Raw genomic sequence first — 22,358 nt, forward strand, 5'->3', positions numbered from 1 at the left:
TAGAACGAGTAGGCGTTTTAATATTTATAGTTGCAGTGCAGGTATCGGCAAAAATTTGTCAAAAGTGTAATAAAATACCTTTCAGAGTACACTGTCAACAATGCGTTAACGGACTGCGAATGTTTACGCAAATTCATATTTGTACCGACATAAGGGAAAAGCTGGAACCTGAACACAAAATCACTTTCATTTGCTAAATATTGTGAAGCATACTATACTTCGTGTATGTATACATGTTACTTATATCTTGTATACCACCATTCAAAAGTATTCAGCTACTTGTTTATTTTTGTTAAGATACATTTCGATTAGAAAACCACTGTCAAATCAAACTGCAATAATTTGCTACTAGTATAATACAAAGTATCTGTATCGTAATTCGATTAAATTCATTTTCGAAAGTCAGTAAGTGAAAATAAAACTGATGTTCGTAATTGTCACCTTACAGAATTACTTTGTTAATTAGCGAACCCTTCATCTTCAAATTTTTGAGTTTTTGAATTACTATATTCTATATAGCTAGAAAGATTCCTGATGTTAATACAACTAGCGATATTTAAATGGCAAATTTATATACCATTATATATAGTAAACGCTAAAACAAATTATTTCTATGTTTTTTAATGCGTAGGCAATACATATCTATATCCCGGTGATTGCATAAAAAGGCAGCAAGTGTTGCTTTCAGTTATTAATTTACCATTTGTACAATTTGCTAAAATTTGCACATTGTTACTATAAATCGACCAAAATCACCGAATACTTACATGTAGTATATACTTCTGTATATATAGACGTTACTTTCATCTCATATATTTTTGTACATGTAGATACTATTAGATTGTCCAAAAAGTGTCTTTCTTTTACAGACACGTCTTTTACAACGACGCATCTTCATTCAAACGTGAAATATAATCCGTCGAACGTTGTGATCTTTGTTTTGACAGAACAAAATTGATCATACGTAATTCGACGAAATAATATAAAACGGAAAATGTTGCGCATCTGTCATTTCCTTATAAAACGAAAGAAACTTTTCGGACGACCTAATACTTTTATCTCATACATTTTTGTACACGTAGATACTACGTTTATCTCATATATTTTGTTACATCGACCTAACTGTCCATAGGTCACTGAACGCTAGTGTATTTCGCGCGAAATGATTTTTAGCACGTGCAATACCTTTGACATTACGTAATTTCAACATTCAACGCGAATGCTAACTTTATTTCGTAAAACACAGCGTATATTCATCGATGATATTTCATAGCGTAAAATGTATATTTTAATTCGACCAAGTATCTTACAGATAAGCAATAGAATCAAAGCAGGAAGTCGTTATCTACATTCTAACGATCGTTTAGCTCGAATCGAGCAAGTATCGGCTGAATTATGGACAAGAATTTTATAACTTTTGCCACGTAGAAAAAGAAAGAAAAGAAAAGGCAAAGTATGACAGAATAAACGCGCCATAACGGTTTAAAAATGCGAACAGCTATCGGTTATTTACTTGCCGCAAACTTAATAAAAATTCGTTAACAGAAGCACATGGTTTGGCATAGAAATACGAGCACAGACAGGCGAGTTCGTAATTCTTCGCCCTCCATTTCTTTTCGGCCAGCAGACCGCCCTGTGTCGAGCCGTGTCGGGATTTAGGGGTAGTCCCACCCCTAACTACGACTCACAACGTTCGTGCCCCATGAATTTATCATGTTGCTCCTGATAGAAGCCAGCTACCGATTAGGTAGGCTGTATAAAGCGAGAAATTAGCATTCTCGAGGGAGAACCGAGTAGGATCGTGACGCGCCAAGCGTTTAGGAACGGAAGCGCCACGATTGGATTAAATTATTGCAGCCTCCAGCGTGATTGATCACTACCGCTCTCCTTGGGACGATGAATTGATTAAAATCAATTTTAATCTTGTCTCTAAACTTGCTTCTGTGCTGTTCGATATTCTTCTAAAAGATTTCGTTCTGCTACGAACTTGCACGTTTCAAGTGCTGGTTTATTTGCTTGCGGCTACAACCAGGCTAATTGGACATTTTTTTGAACTATATAGAGCAATCGAAGGATAAAAGTTTGGTGTGGAGAAAATCAAAGTGAGAAAAAGGAGGAAGACAACCTTTGGTTCTCGCATTTTGAGGACTTTTTCACTGTTATAGTAGAATTTCCGTGAGAAATTAGGAATTGGATATTTTCATGGTTTTCGCGCTTCTAGTATTAATAGTAGTAGATAGGCATAGTAATTTTAACGCACAGCAAGTAAAATAATTTTTCAATGTCATACAGTTTCCTTTTCTTAAAATTCGATTATCCTAAAGTTGTGATATAAATATTCGCTGTAAAGAACATGGAATTTTTTATTTGTTAAAATTCCCGCTCTAGTTTCTGCTATCCTGTAATTTATATTTAGCGATAATTCATCGAAGCTAACGCAGAAGCTGAAATTAAGGTAAAACTTTATGGAATTGAAATGATAATTCCGATATCGTAAGCGATGGGTTAATAAACGAGACCATTTAATCGAAACAATATTATTTATTGCACGTTCATTCGACCAATTACCGCGTTAACCAACACCGTACCGATTTATTTCATTCTATCGCATCTCGTTCCACACACTGTGACGTTTTAATAAGTAAAACCTCGAAATACGGTTGTGGAAACAACAAGATGTATCGTCGAGAAATGACGATTCCTGGAGATACGTATCCGACAAGGTTTCGTTCCCCGACCACGCCACGGAAATTAAATTTTCCGCAAGCAGATCGACGGACGACGAATGAAAAACTTGTCGCAAAGTAAGCAAGTTCTCGGGAAATCGTCTCTGTGCGATCATATCTATTCGATTGAGATTTATCGACGACTAACGAACGTTCGTATAACCAATAACTAAGCAAACTGGTTTACTGATAGCAACTATGCGAACGTTTTTGCATCGGAATGTTTAAACACGCAAGTGTGAAGTTTGATGTTAGTGTAAAACCAGTAGTTTCGGTTAGAACGCGTAACAGTGGCAACTAAGAGCAGCGATAATATAGTGTTCATAGAGAATATAAAACAGCGTAAATTGTAGTATCGAGTAGAAATAATGATAACTCCTAAATATTACTATTACTACGAGTTAAACATATACTTGATGGTATATAGAAATAATGCTGCGTAAGAACCGAATAAAATTGTAGCACGTATAAACGAGTGGTTGAAGTTAATAATAGCGTTCTAATGATTATAAAACAAACTATAAAAGTAAAAGATAGTAGCGTTGCGTAGAAACTGAAGTGTAAGAAATAGAGATATATAAGTTGATGAATATAATAATAATAAAAAATTCTAATGTAAAATTTCATTTTATTATTCTTTTGCTTTAATAATTATTGAGAATAATAGTAATTTGTAATAGAATTGACCAATTTTCAGTATTGAACATACTATTATATATCTATAGCTTAGCATTACTATCCACTTGATGATAGTATATAATAACAATTATTGAAAATAATAAAAATTCATAATTTTAAATATCAGGTACTCTATTATATAGCTTGCCAGTAATATTTATCTAATAATAATATTCTCAATTGCATATTATTATACGATGAAATTATGTTATCTCGTATTCACAATTGCAAATGATTATAAAATGGAACTAAACACGTGTTGTTTTATCGTTCACCACGATGTTCTGAAGGTAGAATCGATACGTTTCTATAGCGGAGGACGAGAGTCATGTATGATTTATGGAAGTGTTCTGGTTACCAGGGAGAGGCGTCGAAGAAATCCGATGTAATCTCTCTTTCGCGCTGAACGAGCTTGAAAGTCGCGTATGAATCTTTCAGAGACGTTGTTCACTTTCTTCCCGAGTTTCTTCGAAGAACGAGCAAACTAAGCTCGAACATGTTTCAATATAAATGCTCCATTCGCCATTTTTCACCCTCTACTTATTTCTTTAACGTTTATTTACGCAATCCGCGTAATTTCTCCTTCCTTCTAAATCGTCTTTTATTCGTCGTAACAATTCCTCGATCCTCAGGTATCAAATTTTTAACATTCAAAAGTCTGCTTTGTCCTTAGAGTTGTTTTAATCCGTTCGAGCTTTCATATTCCTCGTTTTGTTTCATTGAAAATTAAAACGTTATACCCATCGTTCAAGTCAAAACGTTTAAAACACTTTATAGAATATGCGGATTATCTTATAGATAATTATTATATAAATTTCTAGAAGATAGTTTATTAAACGAAAGTTTTATTCTTTCGTCGTGATAATTGATTATTGGGTAAATTTTTCTCTTGCTATTAATGCAACATTTTTTATTCGTTATAAAATATGATAAAGTGATGGTCCCAGCTGTGCTTTTCTCAGCAGTACCTTCCTAATTATTCTCTCTAATGAATAATGAGATTCACTGACTCAATGTCCATTTTCCTAGGAAAAGAGGAATTTTAAAGTTTCAGTATAGAAGGCTCTGTATAATGTCTATACAGAAAGATTAATATTTAACGTTAATAAACACTAACAATAAGTCGCTCAAAAAATCGTATACAAATTGACGTACGAAATAAAACGTTGAAAATCTCCAAACAACTATTTACCAGAGCTCGTTCATTTATAAGTAGCTAATCATCGATAGACCTAGGATTTTCCTGCAGTTGGAGGAATTTTGGAAGTGCAAAATCGCACAAAATGCGGATAATATGAAAAAGTAATACGAAATATCTAAAGCTTCCTATAATACTTAGCAAATAGAACAATTTTCCACCAAAGTGCTACCTTTTAAACTGCGTTCTCGAAAATATCAACTTGCATAAAAATCCGTAGCCTCGCCATTAATCGCTAGACTGTATTGTAGATTTTTATGCAAATTCATGTGTTTCGTTAATTAAAAAAATAGAATTGATGTACCTACTAGATATTTCAGGAAGCTCCTGGATTAATTTTTTATTGTCTTTAGCATACCACGCGCGTCCTGCGTAAATCTGACCTTCCTAATTTCCCATAAACGCACAAAAATCCACGTCCATCTTTTAATCCATCAATCGTGCAAAATTCCATTCAAATGCCGACTTCGTTTCTTCACCTCATTCTCGCAGCTTCGGTTTCATCAGCAGTCATCATTAGCGATCATAGCGAGTACCACTATCGCTCGGCGTTTCGCTAATTGGCATCTGAAGAGATCGCAAGGCCGCGTCGCGTACCGATGGAGATGTCGACCGATCGAAGGACAGTTATTTCAACGGCCAGACACAGCAACGTGGTTGCGTGCGTGCTTCTACGAACTGGTTTTCTCGGTAGCTTTGATAATGCGACAGCCGTGCCTCGTTTTGCTGAGAATTATCGCGGCCCTCTCTGTACCACGAGCGTTTCTTCGCCATATACGCCGCCCTGGCACTGGCCGCGTCCTTCGGATTATAATAAAATATTAAGCGACCGGGATCACCGGTGCGGGGAGTCCGTCTTTCGATCGAGAAGCGACGTCCTCGTGAATTGCTCGTGAATTTACTATACCTATGGCGAGGGCTGGGGTGAGATCTGTGTAGGTGGTCGATATTCCCAGTCTGATAGCTGGTTGGCCGTGAGATTTGAGTTAAAACATCGTTAACCGGACAGATTACGCGGAAACTAACGCCTGTGGGCAGCGTCTTTTAGTTTCCGCGAAATGTTTCTCGTGTGGGAAATTTCAAATGTGCAAACGGATGATCATTCTTCTGCAACCTGAGTATTATTTTCAGTTTCAGCGTTAGAGTCAATCACTGAGGTCTTTCTGTTTGATTTTTCTTTTCTTTTTTTGTTGTTAATTAAATATTTATATAAATTTCATCGAGGATTTCTTCTTCGTTTAAAAATATTGAATCGATAAAGTACCTATTGGTTCGATGAATTAAAGTTTTTGGTCGATTGTAATTCAATTTAGAATTATTGTTCGAATAATCTTAAGATTGATGGACATTGCGTGAGTAATGTAGATCCAAGCTACTCTTGTGCCCAAAAGTAGAGGATTTCTGTTCATTTGAAACGCAAGATTCGATGAAATAGATTTGTTAAAAAATCCCCTGTAGTGCGATATAATTTAACTTTCGTAACGTTATAGTACACGCGGTAATTATCAACTTCGTTTTGTAACTAACACATTCATTTATGGATATCATAGGTGTACTAGTAACAAGTACCACACTCGATTATTTTTGCATTTCAATGCAATTTTACTGCTCCGTGAAGAAATGAATATTCATTTCTCAATGTCTAATTCTTATTCACTTTCAAAGCCTACCATAAATATGCAATGCCGTTAAAAAATTATGAGAAACGATTGACTTACTAATTTGCAATAGCGTAGAAAAACATCAGATTTTCACATTTAAATATCAAAACTGATAAGTAGAATTTTCATAGAGCGCTATAATATTTGTACAATGAATTGCTTTTACTGCCATCGAATAAAATTAATACTACGATAAAACATCTGTTATCATAAAGCAAGTATCTCTACATCATATCAACAATCCTTTTATTTATTTCAAAAAATTGTCACACACATAGTATACCATGAAGGGCAAAAGAAAGTGCAAAGGATAAAAAGTACGAAAAACAGTGCAATTATAAAAAAAGTGAATTATAATTGACAAAAACAATTAGATTATAAATACCAATATTATATAATTGGTTATCTTCAAAAACATGTTACAATTACTACAATCAGGTTACTGTTAATGCAGCGTAGTTTTCATACAAATTTCCAATATTCTATAAAAATCACACTTAAATGACAGAGCTCGAATCTAACTTTCGGAGAATACTATAATTTACATCACGAATTTCCTTTTCTACTATACAATAAAATTATTACTACGATGAATTATTAATAATCTGTTATTAAAAATCAGGTATCTCTGTATCATTGCCACAATATTTTTATTATCAATCAAACCGAAGAGCCGCTCCAAAAAGAAGAACTATATCAATGGTGCAATAATTCATCGCGTGTTCACGTTTCCGGTCGATGTTTCATCCGCAGATCATGATGGGCGACGACAGCATGAGCGACGACGTGTTCGAGGTGGAAGACGATGTCTCCATGGCGGCTTCCAGCGGTTTAACACCGAGGTCTATGGGCCAACCTTTGACCATGACCCCTTCGCCGACCGGATATCGAGACTACAAGCCTCCAGCGGAAGTATTAGACGATAACTATGGCTACTCGTCCAGAGACTACGATAGTATGAGGAGCAGCCTGAAAAGGACCAAAGAAGAAGATTCCGGAATGGCGCACAAGGTGAGTTCTGTACACTTTTCCAATAACTAGCGTGATTTTTAAAGTAATTTCTAAAAATTATCGATATATTTTTCTGGTATATTTTTTGACATTCTATATGTGTACTTTCTGAGAGGATATGCACGAGGAAAATGGAGTTTAAATCCGGATCGAGTTGTATAGGAACGCGAACCTTCTTCGATATTATGTGGCGAATGGATTCGATGAAAATGGATTTATAGAATTCGCTTTAAGATCGTTTGAATGCGTTGGATATTTGGAGACCTTATGATTAAAATGGTATGGCTGGATCGAAAGATGAGACATTTGAAAGGATTTCGTGATGGAGATTCGAAGTTGTTTTGAGATGGTCTCTTTCAAAGGTTTCGAAGTTTCAGTAATACTACGTATTACGATAAAGTTTCTTAGAAATTGAACTATATTACGACGTAATTGGAACTCGATAAGGTTTCTAAAATCCTGATATATTCTCATAATCCGGGAAATTTCAATCTACGAATAATTGCCTGGATGTATGTTTTATTCGACGAATGAAGTTTCAACCACAATTTTCTTCTTCTTCGCCACAGATACAAAATTAGCCGATAAAATAAATGTCAAAAAATTGTATGTAACACACATAATATACCATGAAGGGGAAAAGAAAGTGCAAAGGATAAACGGTACCAAAAATAGCGCAATTTTAGAAAACGAGAGTTATAATTAGTAAGGACAATTAGATTATAAATAACAATATTATAACATGGTAACAAATGTTGCAATTACTACAATAAGATTACTGTTAAAGCAGCACACAAATATTTGTCCGTCACTGCGTCTATGAGACTTTTCTATAATTAGTATTCAAATACTTTAGTGTGCCACTATACATATACAGCACCTTCGTTTTCATGATATTACAACACCGGTGAGAATAAAGAATCAACGACGACTTCACGAAAATCCATTCGCAAAATAACCGACTTATCTCGTAAATCCTTAGGTCTTATCTTGCCTCTTCTGCATTCAATATCCACGAACATACAACTCTCCTAAAACACGTCTAACGCCCTGATCCCCCGATATCCTTGCCATTGCCGACTTTTACTTTAAATCTTCTTCCCTAAAACCTGTGCCATGTACATCCGTAGCCAGCTCACATCCTGCACACTCTGTTTCTTTCAAAATCTATTTGCCCGACGTCTCGCCATTACCCGCCGATGCAACATCCAACGTTAAGTACACGTTGGCTCTCGCGTGGATATTCCGAGTATTCCCGGCATGTATCCAGCCGAGGAAAAAAATATTCACCGCAAGAACGTCGTTTGATATTCATTACCGGCTCATTTGCATGATGGATGGGACACAGCGTTTCTCGGATGTAGCAGCAACAAGGTCAGTCATGCCTTCGTACCAAGGTCAAGCTGGCCTCCTCCCCGTGGCAAGCCTGTGGAATAATGATCGGGAATGCCCGAGGATCGCTGGTACGGCCCCCAACACGATCCACTACGTCCTTCCTTCGGCTTCTTCCTTTTCTTTTCGGCTCTGCTCTCGACAGGGAGACCCGTGCCTATCCCTCTTCCATCCTCGATTCGTCTCGTTCTTCTTCGTCGAACCACGATCCCGTTCACCGCCTCTTTCTTCTCAACGTTTTCTTTAACCATTCTTCTATCCCTTTTATGAATATCCTATCTATCTGCGTGTACGTGTTTTGCTTGTCTTGCCTTCTGCCTTTATGCTTGGCTTTTCACACCAATTTCATTTTTTCTTCCGGTTACACCGTTTTGTTGTTGTAGACGACTTTGTGTGTTTTGTACCATTTTTTTTGTTTTTGTTTTTTTTTTTTTTTTTGAAGATTTAACCCTCAGAGTGCTGTTTCGGGGATTTAAAGGGATTTGAGGGGATGAGAATCGTAAAGAGACAAGTATAAGCTTCGATCGAGGAATTTGAGTTTGGTGGCTCTTATTTATTTGGAAGTAGGTGCTATTCTATTTATTATAATTGAGTGAATTGTAATTGAATAGCGACTGTGTTAGAAATTTGTATTTACAAAACGATGGCTTAAATTGTGGCATAGATAAAGCTTGTGTTAATATACAAGTATACTGAAAGTTCATAATCTACATCAAATACTGCAGCTTTATTGAAGATAAGAAAACATTATAAAACTTTAGCACGGTAGTTCCATTACTATTTGCCTATCATTCTACAATTCTCTCTTGCGTCTCAAATGGACAAAGAAAAGAATAAAAAAGACAAAGATCTTCACTTCTAACAACCATTCGCATAAAGTACGTATTACTATATAATTCTCATTTCTAATGCCTGGAACTGTCTCGATCTTTTGCTGGATATTGCAAAAGAAATAAGATACAATTTCTTCCCTCTTATATTATAAATAAAAGAGAGAAAAGGCAAACTAGCGACCATCTATAGAGCACAACTATATAAATCCAATTCTTAATACTAGCAATCGTTTCGATCATTCCCTTGAAAAAGGAATAGGGAACAATTTTCTCTCTGCCATTTAAAAAAGAAAACAGAAAAATCAGTTCTAACAAGCATTCTCTCAGAACACTGGTACATAAATCTAGAACCTAATGCTCGCAGTTGCCTCGATCCTTTCGTGGACATTCCAAACAGAACACGATACAATTTCCTCTCTGCCATTGCTAATAACAAAAAGGAAAAAGGCAGCCTAACAATCATCCGCTAGCAATCATCCATAGAGCGCTACTATATAAATCTCATTTCTAACGTTTGGAATTACCACGATCGTTTCCTGCACGTTCCAAAAGGACTAGGATACAATTTCCTCTCTCCTATTTCTGATGAAAATAAAACAAAAAAGCCAGTTCTAACAACCATTCTCTCAGAGCACTTCTACATGAATCTCAATTCTAACGCTTGCAATTGTCTCGATTCTTTCGTGGACACTCCAACGGGAATACGATACAGTTTCCCCTCTTGCATTTCTGATAAAGGAAAAAGACAAAAAGAGGAAAGAAAAATCAGTTGTAACAGGCATGCTACCACAACGCCGCTATATAAATCTCATTTCTAATGCTTGCAAACCTGATTCGATCCTTTCGTGGACAGTTCAAAAGGACTAGGATACAGTTTCCCCTCTTGCATTTCTGATAAAGGAAAAAGACAAAAAGGGGAAAGAAAAATCAGTTCTAAGAGCCATTCTCCCACAACGCCGCTATATAAATCTCATTTCTAATGCTTACAATTGTCTCGATCCTTTCGTGGACACTCCAACGGGAATACGATACAGTTTCCCCTCTTGCATTTCTGATAAAGGAAAAAGACAAAAAAAAAAAAAAAAGGAAGGAAAGAAAAATCAGTTCTAACAGCCATTCTCCCACAACGCCACTGTATAAATCTCATTTCTAATGCTCGCGATCCTGACTCGATCCTTTCGTGGACAGTTCAAAAGGACTAGGGTACAATTTGCTCCGTAACATTTCCAAGTAAAAAGAAAGCCAAAAGAATCAGTTCTAACAACCATTCTACCACAACGCTATCATATAAATCTCATTTCTAATGCCTGGAATCGTGCGGATGTTTTCCTGGCCGATTCGAAAGGAATAGAAAATAAAAGCAGATAGGGATTTTACGATCGACCGGAAGCGATATTCCGATTTGCCTGCGATTACAATGTGTCCGGCGTTTTACGATCAGACGGTGTGGAACGGTTACTGCCCCGATGCCGCGTCTCTCGAAGGAGATCTCGTTTTCTTGTGAGTCGCGAGATATCGTTCCGCGGTGGAGATCGTTAGTCAGGGCTGGCTCGTGCACGGCCGATTCTTGCACGCTTTCGCGTCGAACTGGTTTCACGTTTCGAACGAAACCCGCGTTTATCGGGCTCGGGATCGACCGCGGTTCTCTGCAACCTCGTATCGATAGCAGGGCCGATCTACGGTTTTACGCGGCCGTTCCTACGGCGTCGATTGAATTTTAGAATCTATTTCTGAAGCCCGGTCGATGGACGCGTAGTATCGCGAATGAGTATCTGCATGATTTCGTCGATTCGTAGTAATGGTATATGAATAGAATTTAGTATGTTCTTAGTATAGCAAATTCGGATACACGCTATCGGCTATAGTTATCAGGTCATCTGCTGATATCTAGTACAAATTGGATGCCTTTTATCGCTTCCATTTTCCACTTATTTTACTACAGATGTCTTGTTCTATTCGCGTTAAATATATTTTATGACGTAACGTACCTATTAAATGAAGTAACATTCGTTCGAATTTTCCAATAAGTGTGCTAATATTTACGATCCACGGTGTATGTGATTATGATAAGAGGTAAATGTATAACGATAGGATTCCACTCGGCTATTTCTCCAATATGTATACAATATTATGGGGCATACAACATCACCTATATAATATTACGGGGGAATGCAAAGTAAGATTCAAGTAGTTTTGAAAGATTCTATTATAGTAACTCGAATAGATCGCAACGTTCTACGATAAAGTAGGGGAATAGATTTTATACGAAAATTATCCGAATGTTTTCTCTTTCGTTATATTTATCTGTACGTAGCGCAAATAACGTAAATTCAATTAATTATGGAGTACGAATTATTGGGAAACAAATCATATTATGAAAGAGCTAAATAAATACATCTGTCGTTTGGTTATCATTGTTTAGATTTATCGCTAGAAACATCGATAGAATCTATTTCTCCTATGACATATTTTAAAGACAGAGGGTGCCTGTGTGTGTATACTATGCTTGAATTGCATCAAATGATATATTCGGAGAAGATATCGATATTACGAAAAGGATTATTTGTAATTTCTAACATTACTTTCAATTTTCTCTCACCATCTTGACTTTTTATCTCATTTTGTGCATACCAGTGCAACTACAAGAGGCACAAGAACGTGTTATATTTCTACTAATTAGTTTAATTATATTATTCGCACCAGCAATACTATTCACGAATCTTCGCTGATAGCGGTAATTACCGATAATTTCCTTTATCCCTGTCGTCCATGTATTTCCTAATCAATTCTTTTATTTACATTCAACATACCGCCAACATTATATTTATATTAATTAAACACTATTTATCTGCCCGATACGACGTAAAGTATTTAATCATATTTATACAGTGCAAACTCTATAAATTTGTAAATTCTTCTGAAAAAAGTAGCAAATAACGTCTGAAGAATAATTAGCGTCAATATCCAAAACATCTAATGAATACCTTCATAGTACTCTAAATTACGTAATAACATAAATATGATGTAGTATAAAGTATCTAATAAATATGAAATCTTCGTCGAACAATCGCAGTGCCAAAAATTGTGAAAAAGTTTCCACCACGATAACAAAGGAAAGAGCATCGTTGGAGGTGCATGATTCGCGAAGCGTTTTCAGGATGTCACGGCAATTAACGAGGGAATCCTCGGGGTCTGATTCGAGGGAAGGAGCCAGAACTGCTCCAGTGATCGGCAGGGCGAAGTAAAACCGGTAGGGGGTCCACGGTCCCGAGCCGGTTCTTGCCTGGCATTTTCTTCCAGCGAGTATTCACTCCTATAAGGGATAATTGAAGAGCTGGGTGCGCTGCAACCGGCTGTACTGTTGCAAATCTTTCGGCAAGAAGGGAGGCTCGTGCACTTTACAATCGATTCGAGAAACCATGTTCCTTTTGTTCAATTTACTATCTTTCGGATACTATGTGGTTCGTCATCGTCATAACTGGGATGTTTATACAAATTCGTAAATACTTCGATGAAGCGGACAACTAAAAAGATGGAGCCCAGGTAGAAAATTGCTTAATCTGTTAAATATTACGAAGCTTTGGATATTTTCTATATATTCTGTGGAGTATGTGCATTCTGTACATTTTTGTATTTTCATATTTAAATGTATCAAAATTCGCAGTCTATGACAGTGTCAAACGAATTCATCGCTTCTACTAATCGATGGATTTTCTGATGTGCAATTGTCTAATGCTCGTAAATTCTTGAGCCTCTTAAATCTGAAACTTTTCTAAAATTTACTAATCTCAAACGTAGAGCAACTGCAACTTCAGTAAGATACGCGCGTAATGAAATTTTCGAAGCATAGCGTGATTTAGTTTTCGATTGATCGATATCGAGCCCATTTTCTAATTACAATATCCATTTGCGCGATAAGTATCCATAAGCACAGTAAAAGATACAAGAAACATTTTTTGATTAGAAATTCCTTTTGCGAATGAGCAAGTTCAACACTCGATAGCCATGTATGGACCATTTATTTTGAGTGGTGCAAGTCCATTTTTTATTCTTTCGAGAAAATTAAAGGTTGGCATATCAATCAATTGAAAAGTACAAAATAATTATGTCACAGTCTGGCAATGTTTCTACCAATTCATCAATATGTAATTTCATTATATAAATTTCTTTTAGACGAATTTAACTAAAATAATATATATTTAGGGGCTGTAAATGGACTTACACCACTTCCAAAATAAATAATATTCCATATGTAAGTGTATTTTCCACCGAGAATTAAAAGATAATTATTTTTTCTTCTCACGCAATTAGATAGGTAAGAGATCCTCGTTAAAGAAAATCCATCGCCTGAAGTGACCGCCATAGAAGGCTATGGACGATTAACCTAATTCAGACCTATAAACCATTAAGGGGAACATTAAATTAAAGAGCAAACAGCGTGGACCAACGAACGATCTTCGATCAAGTGTATATGTTATCCCAAGTGTTCATGGTTCTCCAGGTTCGATCAATAGGCTGATTCACAGCACTCGACGCAGCAGAGAGGTAACTAGACTGTGTGGGTGGATTAAGAGCACAATTGGCTATGGTCGAGTGTTTGAGCCGGACGGCGCTACTACTGGAATATGATTAAGTCGTTGCTCGATACGTTGCGTCGTCGTGGCATTAACGTCGAATCCGGCTGATTTTGACCATTCATGGGGAAATTACGTGTTTCCGGTTGCATCGCGCGCATCGATCGCGTCTCTGTATATCGAACACTGAATTTCAAACAGCCACGACCGGAACTTGCAGCAAGTTTGTGGATCTTCGGTATTAGCAAATATTAATTTTGAACTTGACGAGTATCTAATTTGTATACTTAATGGATTTATCTCGAACAGGATATTATAGGAGAGATGGTTTCATTTCGAAATTTGTTTTTGGATGATAGAAATTGTTTCACGCTCATTCTAATTGTCCCTGTTTTCGTGATCTAATCTTTTTCACTGTAATTTAACCTAATTATCCGATTTAATCTTTCCTTGATGTATCATTTGTACGTCGATCATGCCATTATCGATGCATATTGTACCATACTAATTTTCAAAATGCTGGGAACTAATGGAAATTTAGATTCAGAATTCTATACCTCGGCATGTCTGACATAATTATCTAATATTCCCTTTCTTTTTTTAATTAATGTTATCTAAATTTCGTCTATGATCCTCTGTAATCTTGCTGGAAATTAATGGAAATTTAGATTCAGAATTCTATACCTCAGCGTGTCTGACATAATTATCTAATATTCCCTTTCTTTTTTTAATTAATGTTATCTAAATTTCGTCTATGATCCTCTGTAATCTTCTTACTTCCCCTGTAATAGAATCAAATGGCTGATACAGTTCGCTAATAGTATTGATCTATCCTATGATACGCATCAACCAAAATCCATTCTAAATCAAAGTATCCAATTTGAAATATCAACGCGAGCACTACGAAGGAAATCAAATCCTCCTAAACTGGAAATATGAAATCTGAAATCACCAATCTTATTTATTCTCTAAATCGAACTAAATCATTGTTGATACAATCGTTAAAAACCAAGCTCCTACGCCCACGAATCTGAATCAACCAATCCTGATCACGTTTCTTCGTATCTTCGCCTGATCTCATGCCGAATCGAAGCTACCAATTTCAAAGGCCAATACGATCATCAGAAGCAAACCCGATGTTTGTTAAACAGGCAATCGCTTCACCTGCTACCATCACGAATTTGTATCAACCATATAACCATAAATTCACCTAATCTCAGGTTAAAACAAACGACAGATTTCAAACGCCAATACCGTCAGAAACAGAGGTAACGTCGCTTGAAGTAAAAAATCGCTTTACCTGCGATCGTCACGAAACGATAAAGCGACAAAGTGCCTCGGCTCGTTCGTTATTTGCCAACATCGGGAGGAAACCCGCCATCCGGAGATGGGAAGAAGGAAAAAAGAAAATGAAAAAGAAGCTGGAGATCAAGCGGATTTTTTCCGCGTGCACCAGCCTGGAACTCGGCTAGGAACTGCGCTGACCTTAAGCGGCTGTGCATTTGGCGGGCTCGCGCAGTTGCATACAAATTGAGTTAGCGGCCTCGTGGTAATGAAGGAAGACGAGAATAAGCCGACGAATGTACGAGAGGACAGGAGAGAACAGCGAGCGAGTGTACGCTCCAAGGAAACCGCAGGATTACTCGTATCTTCGATCTGATTATTTTTTACTTTTCTTCCTTTTAAACATTATTTTCATTCCGTTGGACACGTTAGCGTTTCTTGTCCTATTCTCGCGTAATACACGTTTTCTCTTCGATTTCGTAGCTTTAGAATTCTAGATGGATTCAGTGGCTCGAGAAGCAGTTTTCTGTTAGATCTATCCGTATAATTTGGAGTTTTCAGCTGATTTGACCTACTGGGCCAGCTGCGCGAAATAAAAGTATATACTGTTGCACGAACACCGATGCTTTTCTTTCATAATTATTATTTATATTCAACAGAAAACAGCCGTAATATGCTTCGTAAGTAGAGTTGCGATTAAACCAAAGACACGCAAGTTTTTCTTACGTTTCGCTTTATATTTTAAAGACTACTCGACGTACGTGAAGAGGTTCACATAGAAAACTGTAGCAAAATTACCTGTGAAATGAGAAGTGTTTAATTGAAAGATCGCGAATTAGTAAAAAGCGGCGAAAAAGTCTACCTTCTTGGTTAAAATTGTCATATAATATCGAATATAATATGTGATAAATACTATTAGTCATTTCGTCAGCTACCAAATTTTGAGCCGATACATTTGCCAGTCTTTGCACGGTCAATTTCCCAATTCATGAAAATGGCCGATCGCCTTCTGAATTTTCTGCCATGATGCACGTACTGCTCTGACGTTTCGCACTGTGGCTGCCAAATACGTACATATCGTATTTCTATGCTACACGAGCTGTAAAACAACTGCGAAAAGCCCTGCGCACGAAATCTTCAACGTTCATCGTAAAATATACCAAGAACTACTTGTTGTTGTTGGAAAAATTCGTGGCGATAGTTAAGAAAGATGTCACTGGAATTCAACTTTTCGATGTGTATATTTCACAAATCTTCTCTCTATTTCGCCAGTGGATTCCTTCGAATAACTTTCTAAATTATTTTATTTCTTGTCCACATCTTTCGAATAAGCCTCGTAAAGACCGCGATGAAGAACAGCAAGATGATATCGTACTCGATGATTGAGACAAATAGAAACGAACATCCGAGCTACAAATTTCTTGGATATTACGAGCTTCAACGTTGCCTCGCTAAAAACTGCAACCTGCTTTTATTATCGGATTTTCGATGCTTTTTGTAGACACGCTTTAGTGTCCAATTAAGAGCAACATTTGTTCCAACGTTTTGTTACTTCATAGAAATTTTCAATAAAAACACTACGAACTTCTCGATCAATGTAACACTATGCCAGGCCTACGCTATACCATTTTTGCGTACGTATACACCAATAGAACCAAAAGTACGTACGACATCCATTGAAATATTTCCTCACTTCTCCGCGAATTACTATCAACGCGAAAAACTATCGAGGAATTTCAGCGGAAAAAGGTTTGTACACCTTATGACAGATAGGTTAGACTCTGGTCAGTTCTTTATCGAGGAGCGTTTATCAATTTACAATTCCCAGTTCGGGGAGGCGGTGCATGGAATACCAATGGATCGCGGACGCGAAAAACGCGGCTTGAATCGTCGGGTTCGTCTGGAAGCAGCCGGTTGCTCGGATTCACGATAAAAGGAGAATCAACCTTTTCGATCGGGCAATGACAGGTGAAACGTGGCTACAAGAAGGGCTAAGTAACCGCAGGGACGTTTGCCATTTTTAGGGACATTATCGTCGCTTCGAAGGAATGTTTTTTCAGATTATGTATAATGGAAATTGTAGATGTAGCGGCTTACGAAAGTATTCGACCACTTTTGGAAAACATAGGAAACTTTTTGAAAGTTCGTTGGGACTGTAATGCGACACGATTATCGTGATTGTAATAGTAAAATTTTATACCAATCTGAAAGCGTATGTACAAGTTACCAGACGTTTATTGCGAACGTAGATTTGGCGAAAAATTAGCATAGAACGTGAGTAGTAGTTTTGAAGGTAGAATTAGAATGCCAATGCAGATGGTCGTTGTTACATTTCGTGATTTATTAACGTAGTGTGTAATTGAGTGTTCGAATATTTCGGCGAGCTAGAAAAATTCACCGAATGCCCAGCTGGATAAATTGTATAATACAAATTAAATAATAAAAAAAATATTTCGGTGAGCTAGAAAAATTTATCGAATGTCCAGCTGGATAAATTGTAAACTGCAAATTAAATAATAAAAAAAAATATTTCGGTGAGCTAGAAAAATTTATCGAATGTCCAGCTGGATAAATTGTAAAGTGCAAATTAAATAATAAAAAAAATATTTCGGTGAGCTTTGCCAAGTGCATACTTTCAGTAAATATTTTGTAACTTCTGCGTACATTTTCAGATTCCTTTCAAATTCGACCAATATACCACGATTGTTGTGTCTCGTTCCACTGCTAATGAAATTTCAAGGTGTTTTGTATAATATATACGTAGATAGAAATCTCTTAGAATTGTTAGAATATTTCTATTACCTATTGTACATGTTAAGTGTGTATTAATTTTTGCGTCTGATTTTATCTCAGGTAACAACATATAATTAGTAGATATTGATAAAAATAATAGTCGACGTTAATGAATATGAATGAAAAGGCAGTTGTCGAAGGTAGCTTTGAAAATATAGAGAAATTATAGAGACACTTAAGATAAATGATTTAATCGTACAATGCTTAGAACATGTTTCCAACCATATTTTAAAAGTTTCTATAGATTTTATGAAATGTCATCTATTTGTCGGAGATACGTATGAAACTCGACTAATGCAGACATTTTCATGTTTCACTTCCAATTTTTTTTTTTTTTTTTTATTTAATACTTTGCATTCACAATTTGTCCAATTTGGACATTTGGTAGAATTTTTTAGCTGTTTGATTATCATGTGGGTGGCTACCCCCAGCGGGGTACCATCTTCGTGTTTGTTAGATTATATCCTTTACGAACACTTCCAATTTAGCCTAACGTTTTGATCCCACTTATAGCTAGAAGCAAAGAATCAACGATAGAGAAACCTTGCTCCGTCGTAACGTTGAAAATATCGGCTTGGCAACTAAGTGATTGCGGAGTTTGTCAATACCACCTAATGCCAAAATCCGCAATCACATAGTCGCCGACCCAATATAATAAAAATATCGATCTGTCAATTGAATTGCACCAAGCGACCAAATACTTGCGCACGGTAGTGCACGTATTACAGGATCGTGCAATTTATCGCGATTGTGTGGGTGACTATAGCTCTTCGTCATGGTAACCAGCGAGATTTTTGTGTTACCAGGGTGAATCAATTAGATTTCATTCGCGAATCGGGCGCTGGCCATCCGACGTCCTCGGATCCATAATACATAAAGAGGCTGTCGGCTGGGATTTGCAATTCCGAACGGTTACGAAGTTAGTTTGCCCCGGTAATGGGCGAAGAAACGCGGCGGTCGAGTAATAATTTCGTTCGACTATCGGCCACCGCAAAAAGGGGGTTGCAGCGGCGGAATCCTTCTTATTGTTCGCTCGTAATTGAGTTTTTCGCTAATATATTCTGCGAGCGTTCGATCTGGCCGACGCTCTCCTTTCCGGCTTTTTGCCGTTCGCCAGCACGCGATATCCGCTCGCGCTTTTTTCTTTACCGAGCTTTAAATTAGAATCTACTAGAACGTGGACCGATGTAAAGCAACTTTAGATTATACTGTTAGAAAATAGATGTGTGTACATCCGTATCGTACCAGCGAAGAATGAAAGAGGGGAAGACGAAAGGTAAACGCCATGAGACGAACAAATCGCGTAAATGTTGAATGAATGAATGTGCAATAAAACAAAATCTTTTCTGTTTGAGGTGTAAAAGAGAATAGAGCGGTGTTCGTTAATACTTCAAGTTATTATTCTGTTAAAATAATTGTTATTATTAAAATAATTATTCTGTTATGTATAAATCTTGTATTTAATAAAACGTTCTATATTATTATTTTCACATATACGTCACGTATAAAATAATTATTCTGTTATATGTAAATTTTCTATTTAATAAAACGTTATATTATAATAATATAAAGTAATAACTTTCACATATACGTTGCATGAAACGATTGGAAATGGATATGGAATTTACTGTATTAGAATGTAGAGAGAGAAATGAAGGAATTTCATGCTACAAATAGTATTGGATGCGTAAATTGGTACAAATAGTATTAAGGTGTTAGATAACGAGTAAGTTAAGGAGTCTAAATCATAGTTATAAGTAGATAGTAAGTAGCGTGTACTAGGGTATATCGAAGGCCAGGCAAGAAATTGTACTGATACAATTTATAGATTATGAATACATACTATGAAATGTATATTACAGCATGTTAAACGTTAAGTTATAATATAATAATAATAAAGTATGCATAATCATGTAAGGGATTAGTAAGGTATGGAACTATTCGTAAATAGAAAGGATATAAATTACAGACCATAAACAACGTGACATTGAGCATCAGATTATAAATAATAATAGTTTCGTTTACAATTCGTAAAATAGAATTTCCGTGTATGTAATCAATTTTTGAAAGGAGAGCTACATTTACGAAGCAGGCGATATAATGGTAAAAGTTGGTAATGATACCAGGCAATGAAAGTTCCACATGCCGCGTATTGCAGGATTCTCTGCCATTTTGTTTAGCCCCGATACCAAGCCCGACGCATATTCAATTAACTAACTCTCAAATTGCGTTTGTTCCTTGTTACCGCATGAACCTTATTATTAAATTAATAACATCCCTGGTGTCTAATTTCGAGGAAATTTGGAAGCCAATAGACAGAATGTAACGTTAAACCTTCTCGTATTCATTTTTCGCATGCTGCTAATGGAATTACGATTATGCCATTAAAGCAAAATGCAACGCTCCATATGTGCGTATTATGAAATTTCTAATTAAAGTTTGTTATTCCCGCGTTCAAATTTCACACAATGGTCGATTGTACGATTATACCTTTTGTTCCAGTGAAATATGCAAGAACTTTGGAATCATATTTCCAACGTTCAACAAAGAGAAATAAAAGAATACTGGTTAATTAAAAAATTTCTCCGATCTTGCGTTATTTGATGGTATTTCGGCTGTTTGTTATTTAGCCGAAATATTTAAATCAACTAATGTCCTTGTTGTACGACGGTGCTTCGTTCGTCTGCCAAATGTTTTATCTCTCTCTCTTAACAATCCCTTCTAATTTATATAATGAGATTTTTTTTAAAAAACACTTTCTTTACGTATATATTATTACTCAGATATGAAACAACGAAATTACCTTATTTTTGAAGAAAGAAAAAAAATATTCTCATTGCTGTTAAACTAGTACGTACCCTAAACGAACTAACAAAACTAATTCCTTGAAACGTTCTGGTAAAATCAGCCTGCCGAGAACAAAACCTAGAAACGGCACGTGGGGCGCCATTTTTTACACAGCAACCGCACCCTCCACCTATTAAAACGTCGGAACCGACATTCTCCGCTTCCAAATTTGATCACAACACGCTCGGAGTCGTGGCACACGGCCATGTTCGCAATTAGTGCCAATTAACCGGCTATATTTAGCGTAGCGGACACATTTTTGCAGAATCTCGTTATCCTCGTTCGCGTTTATCGGTCGGTGGTTGCTGGTATCGTTCAAAGTCTTCCTCTCTGCCTCTCTCTCTCTTCTCCTTTCCTCTTTCTGTTCCATTTCAAGATGATTAGCATACGAATGCACACGGCCTTGCCGCGCCATTGGGTGTCGACAAGAAAAGAAGCATTGTACAGGATATGCAGAATTATTTGTCTTAATCCTTGAAAATGTATAAAGGAATTTGGATTGTTGAAGATTTGTAGGAAATTTGTTATTCAGAATTTAACATTTCACGCACGTTAACCTAACGTCATGTTGAGCAATAAGCTCATTTTATGGAAAATTATTTTCTTCTGTCATCATTTGCACATTCAATTTTACACAAACTATGTTTTTACGTTCTTTCAATTATTCCATGGTTACTTGTTGACAAAATTTCCAAATATTTCAACAATCGATATATTTCTATATTAATGATGCAGTTGTATATTATTCGAAAAACAATTCATTTGAACGAAACCACCAAATAACCAATGGTAGCCTCCTTCTTTAATTTTTTCTTCCGGAAGTCCACGGTTCCTATATGCTCACCTGCGTATGCATATTAATACACCTAATATTTAAAAAACAGATGTTTAGATAAATAACACGAAAAATTCTATATAAAATTATGAAGCGTTCCCACTGTTGCAAACGTAAACGTAACCGACAAAATATGCGATTCTATATTAATGATGCAGTTGTATATTATTCGAAAAACAATTCATTTGAACGAAACCACCAAATAATCAATGGTAGCCTCCTTCTTTAATTTTTTCTTCCGGAAGTCCACGGTTCCTATATGCTCACCTGCGTATGCATATTAATACACCTAATATTTAAAAAACAGATGTTTAGATAAATAACATAAAAAATTCTATATAAAATTATGAAGCGTCTTATGATATATTTATATAAAATTATGAACCCACTGTTGCATACGTAAACATAGCCGACAAAATACGCGATTCTATATTAATGATGCAGTTGTATATTATTCGAAAAACAATTAATTTGAACAAAACCACCAAATAACCAATGGTAGCCTCCTTCTTTAATTTTTTCTTCC

At 36.3% G+C, this 22,358-nt stretch overlaps 1 protein-coding gene across 4 annotated transcripts in view; it reads left to right on the plus strand.

Moving 5' to 3' along the window:
• Window positions 1-22,358, plus strand: part of LOC122565799 (ras-related protein Rab-37) — a 150,762-nt gene that overhangs the window by 18,030 nt on the left and 110,374 nt on the right. For all 4 annotated transcript variants that reach the window (XM_043722150.1, XM_043722153.1, XM_043722152.1 and 1 more), the window contains exon 3: window positions 7,017-7,274. In XM_043722150.1, coding sequence (XP_043578085.1) covers window positions 7,017-7,274 — 258 coding nt within the window. The remainder of the gene's footprint in view (window positions 1-7,016; window positions 7,275-22,358) is intronic.

This window comes from Bombus pyrosoma, linkage group LG3 (genome assembly GCF_014825855.1).
Source record: "Bombus pyrosoma isolate SC7728 linkage group LG3, ASM1482585v1, whole genome shotgun sequence".
In the NCBI taxonomy this organism is placed as follows: domain Eukaryota; kingdom Metazoa; phylum Arthropoda; class Insecta; order Hymenoptera; family Apidae; genus Bombus; species Bombus pyrosoma.